General features: G+C 36.2%; 1 protein-coding gene across 10 annotated transcripts in view; it reads right to left on the bottom strand.

Annotated features, from left to right (window-relative positions):
* The window catches only part of GAK (cyclin G associated kinase), a 131,017-nt gene that overhangs the window by 50,777 nt on the left and 67,606 nt on the right, over positions 1 to 12,634 (bottom strand). For all 10 annotated transcript variants that reach the window (XR_004230037.1, XR_004230038.1, XM_031941635.1 and 7 more), the window contains 4 exons: positions 12,237 to 12,286; positions 10,292 to 10,440; positions 6,687 to 6,809; positions 4,756 to 4,889 (listed from right to left, as the gene is read on the bottom strand). Coding sequence is in view for 8 of the 10 variants with exons in the window: in XM_031941635.1 (XP_031797495.1) it covers positions 4,756 to 4,889; positions 6,687 to 6,809; positions 10,292 to 10,440; positions 12,237 to 12,286 (456 nt within the window). In the remaining 2 variants the exon portion in view is untranslated. The remainder of the gene's footprint in view (positions 1 to 4,755; positions 4,890 to 6,686; positions 6,810 to 10,291; positions 10,441 to 12,236; positions 12,287 to 12,634) is intronic.

The following is a 12,634-nucleotide window of genomic DNA, read 5'->3' as shown; positions in this document are numbered from 1 at the left end:
GCAAGATAACTGTATAAATATGTATACATATATTGGATTTAACATATATTTTAATATATTTAACATGTATTGGACTACCTGACATCTAGGGTAGGGGAGAAGGAGGAAAAAATTTGGAACAGAAAGTTTTGCAAGGGTCAATATTGAAAAATTACCCATGCATATGCTTTGTAAATAAAAAGCTTTATTTTAAAAAAAGGAAAAAAAAATAAAGAAACGTATATTTTTAAAAATTAATGATCATGTATAAGCAAAAAAAAAAAAAAAAATTTGATTGTCTAGAGCTTTGAGACTTGGAATAACTTGGACAGGTCACCTAGGTCACCAGGACATGTCAGAGGCAGATCTCTGAAGCCAGTTCCGCGGTCAACTCCCTCTTTCCCTACTCTCCAATCTGTGTAAATCTCTCCAATATCTACCTTCTTTCTCTCCTCTGACTTTCACAACCCTGGTTCAAGCTCTTTTCACCTCATACCCAGACTACACTTAAGAGCCCCATGAGTTTGGCTGCCTCAGGCTCTGCCCACACCAATCTGTCAGCCACCAAAGTGATTTTCTTAAAGCACAAGTGCATCCCCTCTGCAATAAGTTCCAGAGATTCTCTCTTACCTACAGGATCAAATATAAAATCCTGCTTGGTGTTCAAAGCTCTTCTTTACCCAGTCATACCTTCTTCCCCAACCTTTCTAGTCTTCTTAACTCTAGTCTAGTCTTAATTTCCCCAATCCCACCCTGGTATTCCAGCCTCAAGACTGTTCTATGCAATTTGGAACTATGCTCAAAAAATTATCAAACTGTGCATACCCTTTGACCCAGCAGTGTTACTACTGGGCTTATACCCCAAAGAGATACTAAAGAAGGGAAAGGGACCTGTATGTGCCAAAATATTTGTGGCAGCCCTGTTTGTAGTGGCCAGAAACTGGAAACTGAATGGATGCCCATCAGTTGGAGAATGGCTGAATAAATTGTGGTATATGAATATTATGGAATATTACTGTTCTGTAAGAAATGACCAACAGGATAATTTCAGAAAGGCCTGGAGAGACTTACACGAACTGATGCTGAGTGAAATGAGCAGGACCAGGAGATCATTATATACTTCAACAACAATACTATATGATGACCAGTTCTGATGGACCAGGCCATCCTCAGCAACGAGATCAACCAAATCATTTCTAATGGAGCAGTAAAGAACTGAACCAGCTATGCCAGAAAAAGAACTCTGGGAGATGACTAAAAACCATTACATTGAATTCCCAATCCCTATATTTATGCACACCTGCATTTTTGATTTCCTTCACAAGCTAATTGTACAATATTTCAGAGTCTGATTCTTTTTGTACAGCAAAATAACGTTTTGGTCATGTATACTTATTGTGTATCTAATTTATATTTTAATATATTTAATATCTACTGGTCATCCTGCCATCTAGGGGAGGGGGTGGGGGGGTAAGAGGTGAAAAATTGGAACAAGAGGTTTGGCAATTGTTAATGCTGTAAAGTTACCCATGCATATATCCTGTAAATAAAAGGCTATTAAATTAAAAAAAAAAAAAAAAAAAGAAAGAAATGACCAGCAGAATGAATACAGAGAGGATTGGTGAGACTTACATGAACTGATGCTGAGTGAAACGAGCAGAACCAGGAGATTATATACCTTAACAACAATACTGTATGAGGATGTATTCTGATGGAAGTGATTTCTTAGACAAAGAGAAGATCTAACTCAGTTTCAATTGATCAAGGATGGACAGAAGCAGCTACACCCAAAGAAAGAACACTAGGAAATGAATGTAAACTGCTTGCATTTTTGTTTTTCTTCCCAGGTTATTTATACCTTCTAAATCCAATTCTCCCTGAGCAACAAGAGAACTGTTTGGTTCTGCACACATATATTGTATCCAAGATCTACTATAACCTATTTAACATATATAGGACTGCTTGTCATCTGGAGGAGGGGGTGGAGGGAGGGAGGAGAAAAATCAGAACAGAAGTGAGTGCAAGGGATAATGTCGTAAAAAATTACCCTGGCATGGGTTCTGTCAATAAAAAGTTATTAAAAAAAAAAAAAAAAAAAAAGACTGTTCTATGAATAAAGCCGTATCTCTCAGCTCAAGGCATGTTCTGTAGCTGTCCCCCAGGCCTGGAATACCTTCCTTCCTCATCTCTATCTCTTGGCTTCTTTGATTACCTTCAAGTCCCAGGTAAAATAACACCTTTTACAGCCTTTCTTAATCCCTCTTAATTCCAGTATAATTTTCAATTATATGATTCTTAGCCAGTAATTGATATAAATACATTACAGCACATTTTAAATACCAAGGTGGCATGTCCCTAAACAAAAACAGAAAGGCAAAAGAAAAACTGTGTGTGGTTGGGGTAGAGGCAGGGTGTGGAAGTGAAGATAGCACACAGCAGAAATTCCAGGGCATGCTATAAATCATAATGACAGGATGGATACAAATTAATAATCAACCTTTAATAATTCTTAATGAGCATAACACTTTTAAAACTGGATTTTTAAAATGAAAACGATTTTTTTAAAAAAAACTTTTAGCTTTAAATTAATACTATGCTAAAATTCATGGATGTTATCAATATTCTATCTCCAGCTCATACCTTCTTCATGAGGTATCCCTGCACTTTCTTGATCTCCCTTTCCACACTTCCTAGACACATACATATATTTTCAGCTGGGAAGAAAGGGAGAGGAGTGGGGAGTGAAGAGGGAGAGAAGATAGAAGTCAAGTTTTTCTAACCACTGGCAAACATCTTTTTGGAATTAATCTGGACCTCACTTCCTCACTTATAAAACAGAAATATTCTTGTCCTACCCATTTTACAGGGTTGTTATAAGGAACTAATCCCACTGTCCACATCTCTGTCTACACACACACTTCTCTCCCCTGTTTTTTTCTTCTTCCTCTTTCTCTTTTTTTCTTTCCTTTCTTCTCTCTCTTACATAGTATATTCCTTCAAAACTGAGTTCAAATATCACTACCACCATAAAGTTTTCCTTAATACTATAATTTATAAGTGATACCTCTCTCCGAATCTCTCCAAACATTTATTTGGACCCTTCTAAGTTATACCAGAATCCTATTTCAAGTATCTGTGTGTTTCCTTTTACCTATTCATTTTACACCCCTAGTCCCAAGCCATATACCCAGAACACCATAAGTACTTAGCATTTATTTGATGAGTGAATTTGAACTGCACTGGCAAAAAAGCTCTGATTATTATCATTTCTAATTATTCATATACTCAACTTAGAAGAGTGCTATAAATAATTCATAACAGCCTATTCGATATCTCTGGTACATTTTCTTATCCATGTTTTCAATATTTAGAATCTAGATCAATCCAAGGAAAAAGATTAGGCAAGACATAAGGACTGGATTTGGACTCAGAGGACTTTGGTCTGATCTCTGGATCTGTTGTCTGTGGAATTTTGGAATTCTGAGCCAGTTTCCTCTTCTGGAAAATGAAGAGATTGGACTACATCAGTCTGAATCATAGACCCTATGGGGCCAACATGTATAGCTAAATCAGATCAAAAGATAATTGGGAAATATTTACAAAAAACAGATTTGTGGTTTTCTAAGTGAATATGTGCTTTCAAAGATCTGTTTCTAATACTATTTTATATATATATATAAACCTTATTTCAGCTTTAAGTCTATGATCTTATGATATCTGGGAAAGAAATTGCAAAGATGGAAGCAGGAGACTTTGGTAATGATAACAAGATATGATAAGTGAAGAATGACTAAAAAAAAGGATTCAGCATTATAAATATGGAAGATAGGGTAAAAATATTACCTTAAATAGAAACACTGAAGTTAAGGAAAAGAGTAAGTTTAGGGGGAAAGATGACATGATTACGTTTAGACATGGTGAGCCTAATGTACCAGTAGAATATAATAGCAGATGTGTTCTATAGGCAGGCAGAGATAGATGTCTAATACTCAAAAAATGTAACCAAGGCTACAAGAATAGATGTGATACAATGTCTTACTTAGCCCAGGCACAGGAATTTATGACATACCAAATTTCTCACAATCCTAAATTTCAGAACTATTAGACAGAATGGATAATCTTTAGGTGAACACCCAAAAGGCTAGAAAGTCATCAACAAGCACTGTGTCCCACAAAGGTCAAGAGACTTTGCTGCTTAACATTTTCACCAGTGACCTTAAGAATCAAAAGCACTCTCAATAAATTCATGACCACTTCCAATCAAAGATATTTGATCAATATTGGTGACAAAAGCTATGGAAATGCAAATATGATAGATTCCAGGAATGATGACAGGTGTAGAGTGAAGAAAGGCTTAGGTTCCTACAAAATTTCTGATGGCTTGGTCATCACCATAACTACAAATTCCTATTTTATGGGACTACTTGTATAAACTACAAATCGAACACAAAATTGCCTCATATTATATAGCAAATGGAGCTTTCTTTAACTGGTTAGCTTAATGATTTCACATGCAAGAATGAATTTAATTCTGAAACAAAACAAGTCATAGACTTTTGCAACTAAATTCTCAAATTGCCATTTCCTAGTTTTTAAATATACATTTAGAATACAGCACATTAAGGCCAAATCATCACTAGATTAATTACAATTAACTGCATCAGATAAAATCATTCATCTTGAAAACATGTTGTAATTAAGACCTAGGATCTAATGAGCATTTGTGCTACCCCAAGCACTGAAGCAACTAAACAATGAAGCAAAGTTGAACTGTACCTTTTATGAGATGGCCAGATGCCAGGTGGACAGCGCTTCATACTAAACATATAAACTGCAGCCTCAGCAGTGGTGAAAAGACGACAGAAACATAAAAAGGAGCAAACAACAACTGCTGATGCTGCTCTTCCATCCTAAAATAAATTATTAAGAATATTGTATTTATACTGTCAACTAATCATTTACCATCATGGTGGGAGATACTGTGACACAAATAATTCATCCTCTTATTTAAAAAAAAAAAAAAAAAGATTAAAATGATCTAGAATAACTCTAAAGACAATTTCTTAAACCCATTTATGGATTTCTTTGACATATATCAATAAAGAAAAATAGCATTTCCTCAACCAATTCCAAATACCACTCAAGTTTATCCATTCATTACAGTACTCTATGAGCTCCCTGCCTTTGTCTAATAAAGGTCTACAAATATCTGAAAAACAGCTCTTTTCAATTTTTAGTCCTAAAAATGTAAAACTGATATGATTATCACTTTATTTTTTATTTCTTTTATCTTAACACAAATATTAAAAAGTAGCCAAAAATCTATTGATTCTGGCTTTACCTTACTCCATAAGCAGATACTTTAAAAGAGCAGTTTAGTTATGCAACAGGAAGACCAAAAAGATAGTTCTTTGTTGACCACAAAATTATCAAATACTAACATACTATTTACAGAAGTGTCAAGAATCTGCTGGAATCCTGATAGCATAGTTCAATGTTATAAGAGTCTATAGGGACAATCTATAAGGCAGGAGACTAGACCCTGTAGTTCATCCACATTTAACACACTAAGTACATAGATTATAAGTCTGTATTCCGATGCCGACTTCTGAATATATAAACCCAGATAACAAGGAAACCCTAACCTTCAGTGACTTTAAATTTAAGGCTTTCGGGGCTTTCCCCTTCACTACTTAAAACACAGACTTAAGTAGGATGTTTGTAAGTGTGTTTGTGAACATGCACATAGGAATTGGGGTGGAGGAATAGGAATAGATCACAATCTACTATAGTCTTCTTTTCTTTAGTCATCACATTTGGGAAATTTTACTTCCTTACTCCTAGGACTCTTTACTACTTTCCTATACTCCCTCTGTTTTGTAATGTGCTGTATTTGTCTCTTCAGAATCAGATTCTTCTCTGTCTTCCAAGGTGAAAATTGACTGATCTGCTTTATACTAATGTGCCCATGAGAGAAGAGGTAATAATAGTAGTTCTTTAGGATTTTCCTGTCAATTCCTTTGCCACATGTTCACATGGAACAAGGACTTTCTAAAGAAAATTATATCTTTTTCTACTGCAAAATAATAAATAAGATAAACTAATTAAAATGTAAACATATATAATACAATAAAAATATAGATGAAGTTGGCATAAAAGTTGTAGTACCAATATACATGTATATATACTTTGTCCAAGTGGCCATATATTCTATTACCAGGGTTTAAGGGCCATAGTTTTTTTGTCCTACTGCCCATCATCTTTCCCAATTTGTAGAGCTATATTTTAAAGTTATAAATTTACTGACCCTTTTCCAAGGAAAAATACAACACAAATGCCACTTTGGACCAACTACTCCCAAATCATTTTCTGGGCCTCACCAAAAATAGGAAACAATGACTAAACATCCACCTCATGTAAATGGCTAACAAAAACTTAAAAAGAATCATCACATTTCTGTAGTTACTAAGGATCTCTCATCAAGTATCATATATCAATAAAGACAGCCACTTCCTTCTTCATACTCAATCATAAAACCAAGTTGAAACAGAGTCCACTTGTTCATCTACTACCTTTCCTAAAATCCCTCAAAGAAAAAGTCACTTGACCAACCTTTCCTATTGACTATTTTTTGGATCATACTATCTCTATGCAATCAGAAATGGACTTGATGAAAAATTGAAAATTATAATTAAACTCTTACTTACAATGCAATGCACAATGCAAACATTTTTGTGATCTTGTTTTAGCCATAAATGCATATTCTTGCAGATATTATAAAGGTTTTGAAGGTTTGGTGCACGTCTTGCTGGCCAACCACATTCTGAAACCTAAAGGGGAAATGTTGGAGAATCATAAGTTTTTTCTTATCATCAAAGCATTTTCATCATTTTCAATTTTCCCTATTATCAATTTTTGCAAATATAAAAGCAATGTATACAGAAGAAAATCTGTATAGCTTGAAAAAAAAAATTTATTAAAGAGACAAAAGTAGAAAAGTAGGCAAGCTAATTCATTGTTAGCAAAGTTCCGAATCTGTTCAACTGCTTGGGGGGAAATTTTTGAATTATGTGTTGAAAGAGAAATATCTACATCCTCTGACCCAATAATCCCAACTAAGGCTTATAATGTTTTTTTAATAGCTTTTTATTTACAAGTTATATGTATGGGTAATTTTACAGCACTGACAATTGCCAAACCTTTTGTTCCAATTTTTCCCCTCCTCCCCACCCCCTCCCCTAGATGGCAGGATGACCAGTAGATGTTAAATATATTAAAGTATAAATTAGATACACAATAAGTATACATGACCAAACTGTTATTTTGCTGTACAAAAAGAATCTGAAATATTGTACAATTAGCCTGTGAAGGAAATCCAAAATGCAGACGGGCAAAAATATAGGGATTGGGAATTCAATGTAATGGTTCTTAGTCATCTCCCAGAGTTCTTTCGCTGGGCGTAGCTGGTTCAGTTCATTACTGCTCCATTGGAACTGATTTGGTTCATCTCATTGCTGGAGATGGCCAGATCCATCAGAATTGGTCATCATATAGTATTGTTGTTGAAATATATAATGCTCTCCTGACCCTACTCGTTTCCTAAGGCTTATAATTTGAAGAGAATTCTTAATGATTTTAGTGTGCCATGGATCTCTTTGATGTTTATGATATCTATAGCTAACTGTTTTCTCAGAAATATATTTTTTAAATTCATAAAATGATTAAGATTACAAAGGAAACCATTAATATTGTAATATAGGTATTAAAATATTAAAAAAAAAAAAAAAAAAGTCCACAGGCTTCAAAGTTAAGAACCCCTGCCATAAGGAGAGGAAAAAGTCTATTCGTACAAAAATATCCATAGCAATAAGATGTGAAATGATTTTAAAAATTAATTATCAAACATCCATTATATACTAGGAAGTAGTTGGGTAGCTCAATGGATAGAGCACTGGACCTAGTGTCAAGGAAGATTCAAATTCAAATCAAAACTGGACTCAGACACTTTGTAGCTGTGTGATCTTGGGGAAATCACTTTACTCTGTTTTGCTTTGGAGGCAGTGAAATACCTGGGAATTAACAGATTCATTTTCCTGATTTCAAATCTGACCTCAAATACTTCTTCCTAGCTGGGTGACTCTGGGTAGGTCACTTTACTCTGTTTGCCTCAGTTTCCTAATCTATAAAATGAGCTGGAGAAGAAAATGGCAAATCACTTCACTGTCTTTGCTAAGAAAACCCCAAATGGGGTCACCAAGAGTTGGCCACAACTGAAAACAACTGAACAACAACAAAAAGTTACTAGGTACTGTACTAGACACACCCACACACATACATACATATACACACACATACACACACACACACACACACACAATATGATACCTATTTCCAAGATATTTACACTGTAATGGGGATGGTAACAAGGACATACATGTTAATCAAAATAAATACAAAGTAGTCTGAGAGGGAGAATACTACCAGTTGAGGGAATAAGAAAAGATCTCATATAAAAGTAATTCCTGAGATGCATCTTCAAGAAAGAATAGGATGAGGGGCAGCTAGGTGGCACAGTGGAGAGCCCCAACCCTGAAGTCAGGAGGACCCGAGTTCAAATCTGACCTTAGACACTTAACACTTCCTAGCTGTGTGACCCTGGGCAAGTCATTAACCCCAACTATGGAAGGGAGGAAGGAAGGAAAGAAGGTGGGAGGGAGGGAAGGAGGAAGGGAAGGATTCTGAAGAGGGAATACATGGGAAGACCATTGGTGCGAAGGCATGCAGATGAGAAATTGCATGTCACATGTGAGAAACAGAGAGAAGTTTAGCTAGACTTGGAATAATAGGCAATGCAGTTAGAAGGACAGCTTGAAGCACAATTATGAAATAGAGGATTTGATTCTAGAAGTCATAAGAAGTTGGCAGACTCTTCTGAGAGGAAAGTGACCTGGTGAGATCTGCATTTAAGGAAAATCACTTTGGTATCCATGTGGAGGGTAGATAGTTGTTAAGGCAAAGAAACAAGAGCCTGAAACAAGGAGGTATCTCTGTCAGCAGAGATAAGGCTCTTGATGTGGGATGTCTCACTGGAAGCGGCAAGGGAGGCCATTAAATGGCTACGGGAGTCCTGGGTAGAGCCAAGATTACCAACCTGGCAGACTCAAAGTATGGTGGTACTTCAGACAGAAACGTAAGAAATCTTAGAAAGGGGGTGGGTTTGGGGATAGATTTTGTATATATCAAGCCACAGATGTCTCCAGGACATGTGAGACTGAAGTTCCAGGGAGACAGTATCAAATGGGGCACATGGAGGTGGAGATCTTAAACACGATCATGAAGGATAAAGGTCACAAGCAGAAGGACTGGACTTGGCAAGGAAAAGGGCCATTTCCCTGTTAGAAACTGGAGAAAGGGAACAGAAAAAAGAAGAAAAAGAATAGCTCACATCATATGGCCTCAGTTTTCCCTCTTAAAGTTTGAGGAGAAAAGAGAGGAGCAAAAAATATGTGTCCAATAATTGAGAAACAGCTAACTAACCATGGTATAAAAATGTAACGGTAATACCAGTGCCTCATAAAGAATGATAACTATTAGGGGAATTATATCCCATTAGAAGAAGATGGATCCAAAAAAAAAAGAAAAATTTCAATACAAATCAGCTCTTTTCACTATAAATATATAGGCCAAAATGAATTCTCTTAGTTTTCTGTAATTTTTATTGATATAGAACAATAAACCTACATACTGGAAAAAAAAAAAAAAAAAAACAATGAATATGAAAAATACAAAGAAAAAAAGACATGAAATGATGCAGTAAAAAAAAGGGCAATAAGAATGCTAGGTTTACTCAATAAATACTTGGTGAACTGGCTTGAATTGAAATAAAGGAAGCAATGTGGGGAAATGTCAGAAGATAATAGGTTTGGGAGAACAAGAGGAAAAGATGCCATTCTAGACCACGCAGAAGCTTTCTCTATGTCAAGTAATTCAGACACTTCTTTTCTACTTCTAAGCCTGAGCAGGTGAAGCACCTAGGCACACGCCTTCTTTACTCCTGCCTTCCCATGCCACTCCTCGTGAACATCCTTCTTGAACACTATTCTTCTTGTTTCATTTCAATCTTCTGCTGAATTTCAAAATTAAATTTAAGGTGAAAGATAACCTTTTTTTGGTTGCAATGGGGAAGGCATACAGAAAATCGAGTAAGATCTGCTTTCAAAAAAGAAAAACATTCATTTACCAAAAACTACACTGTATACTTTAACCTGCAACAAGGCAGAAATGAAAATAAAAATAAAAATCTGTCACTTACCCGATTATGAAATCTAGAAGGCCTGTATGTTCTTGGGGAGAGATTGTAAACAGCATAATGCCCAGGATGCTTAGAGTCTAAAAACAACCTCACATCTTCTATGTTATTTTTGAGAGCTGATTCTACACCTTCTGCCGGAAATGACATCACTGAAACGAGAGGATTTTCACGTCAGGTATTCACACACTGATCAGATGCTGCTGACAAAAAATATCTCCAAGGCCCAGTGGCAGAGCACAGAGTCAGCTGGAGAATGACAAAGCCCAAAAATACAAGCAAGCAGTGTGACACGGAGGGGGAAGCAGTCCATCCACTGCCTGCCTTTCCTCAATTTGAGGGACAAAAGCCCAAAGGAAGATTTTGTGTTGGCAAAAAGAGCCTGAGGAAGTCAGCCTTCAACTAGACATCTCACAAACATTCAGGCCTGCTGCCTCTCTTCCTTCAACTTCCCAGCATAGGTGGTATGTCTGAGTTTATCAGCAGTGATATTAGAGGAAGTCAGAGAAAAGAGAAACACCAAACAGCCCATTCCACTGTATGTTCATATGGTCACTCCCTATGAGTAAAGTACATGGCAGGGAAAAGATAAAATGAAAGTTGAATCTACTGGGGGGGAAAAAATGAGGTTTTTGGGCTATGGATTATAAATATTCTTATTTTCTAGGAGACTACACACTGTCTCAAGAGCATCTCTACTAGTTTCAAGAATTCTCCAATGACCCATCATTGGTAGGATTGAGCTTCATGCTGTCAAATGTTGACTAGCATGCTCCAGCATCCTTAACTCTGCACTACCTCCTCCCTGACTCCATTCTAGGACACACATGTAGTACGTGTGTGCAAGACCCACAAATGGCACTCAGTGTCACTGGCACTCCTGGCCCCCTTCTGCTGTCACATGTGGTCAAAAGCACAGTTGGGGGTCCGAAGACTTAGACTGAGAAGAAAGTTAACAGGAGGGGCAAAGCTATGTCCAGTTCTAACACTCCCTCAGCTCTTCCCTTAACTCCTCCCTATATTTTGGGTGATTTTGAGCAGGTCACTGTCCATCTCATCTAGGTTCTTCCTCTAAGAAAAGGGATTTGGACATATAATTTTAAAATCTTTCAAGCTCAAAAGCAGGCTATAAGTGGGAAGTAGAGGAAGCATTTTCATTTCAAATACTCTTATTCCAAAAGGTTTTATACAAAGGGTAGACTGGGATGAGGTGAAACTGTTTCTTATGCTCACCAGCTGAGAAAAGCATCACTGCTCTAGGGTATTACAATGATGTTTTACAATGCATAAGAAGCTTCCGGGAAAAGGAAATGTATTACTGATAATGGGAGACTCATAGAAAATACAAGAAAATTGAGAGCTTTGGCATAAACTTTTCTAAAATTTTTAATAGTTTACATAAATTTTAAACATACCAAAAATGGTTTTCTGGAGCCAATTATGATAAACAATCAATATCAATTATTTTTTCCTTATCTCACACCTCAATATTGTGGAAAGATCCCTACTAGTGACAGGATTCTAGTATGGCTCCACCTACATCTGCTATCACATAAACCCAACTGACATCAAAGACTGATGGAAGCCAAGAAGCCCACTTCCTGAAGATTCACCTCATTCCATGCCCACTGTGACAAATTCCCAAAGAGAACAAGAAGCATTTATCAGTTGACAAGATGCTCTATTTCTTGTAAGTTAGCTGTATTAAGTAAGGGATAGGAAAAGAGTACTCAAACAAAAAGTCTAGCCTTGTAAACCAGGGACTCCCAAATTTTTCCCCTATCAAGTCCAGTAAATAAGACTTAAATTCTACAAATATTAATTGAGTACCTACTAAGTGAAGGGCATTAGAAGACATTTCACAAATGTTTCAAAAAAAATTTGTTGGCCAATATGGAAGGGTAAAGGATGAGGGTGGTAATGCTGCTATAATCTTTGGCAAACATACCAGCAATTCTGGATGTGATGTATGAAATATCCAAATCTCCTTTAGCATAACTGAAATTAAAGCAGAAAAAATTAACTAATTACTTCATGAAATTTCATACTTACAGTAAGATATAGCTTCAACAGGAGTTTTCTCATACTGAGGATCTTAAGAGTAAATCATAACTTGTACACATTGGTAAACTAATCTTTTTAAAAATCAAAAGCCAGCATAAGAGTAACTATAATTATCTCACCAACAGACATAAAAGGAAATACTATGGAATCATGAGTGAGGGGGGAAAAAATCCATGGTCATATAAGAGCCAGGAAAACATATGTCTTCCCCAGGTAAATAGGGGAAGTTTAACTACATGAATGAAAGAAAGGGTTTGTACATGCCAGAATGGTACAATGGAG

This window comes from Sarcophilus harrisii, chromosome 6, assembly GCF_902635505.1.
Source record: "Sarcophilus harrisii chromosome 6, mSarHar1.11, whole genome shotgun sequence".
Taxonomy (NCBI): Eukaryota; Metazoa; Chordata; class Mammalia; order Dasyuromorphia; family Dasyuridae; genus Sarcophilus; species Sarcophilus harrisii.
Note: the sequence above shows the minus strand (reverse complement) of the source record. Positions and strands in the feature narration are given on the sequence as shown.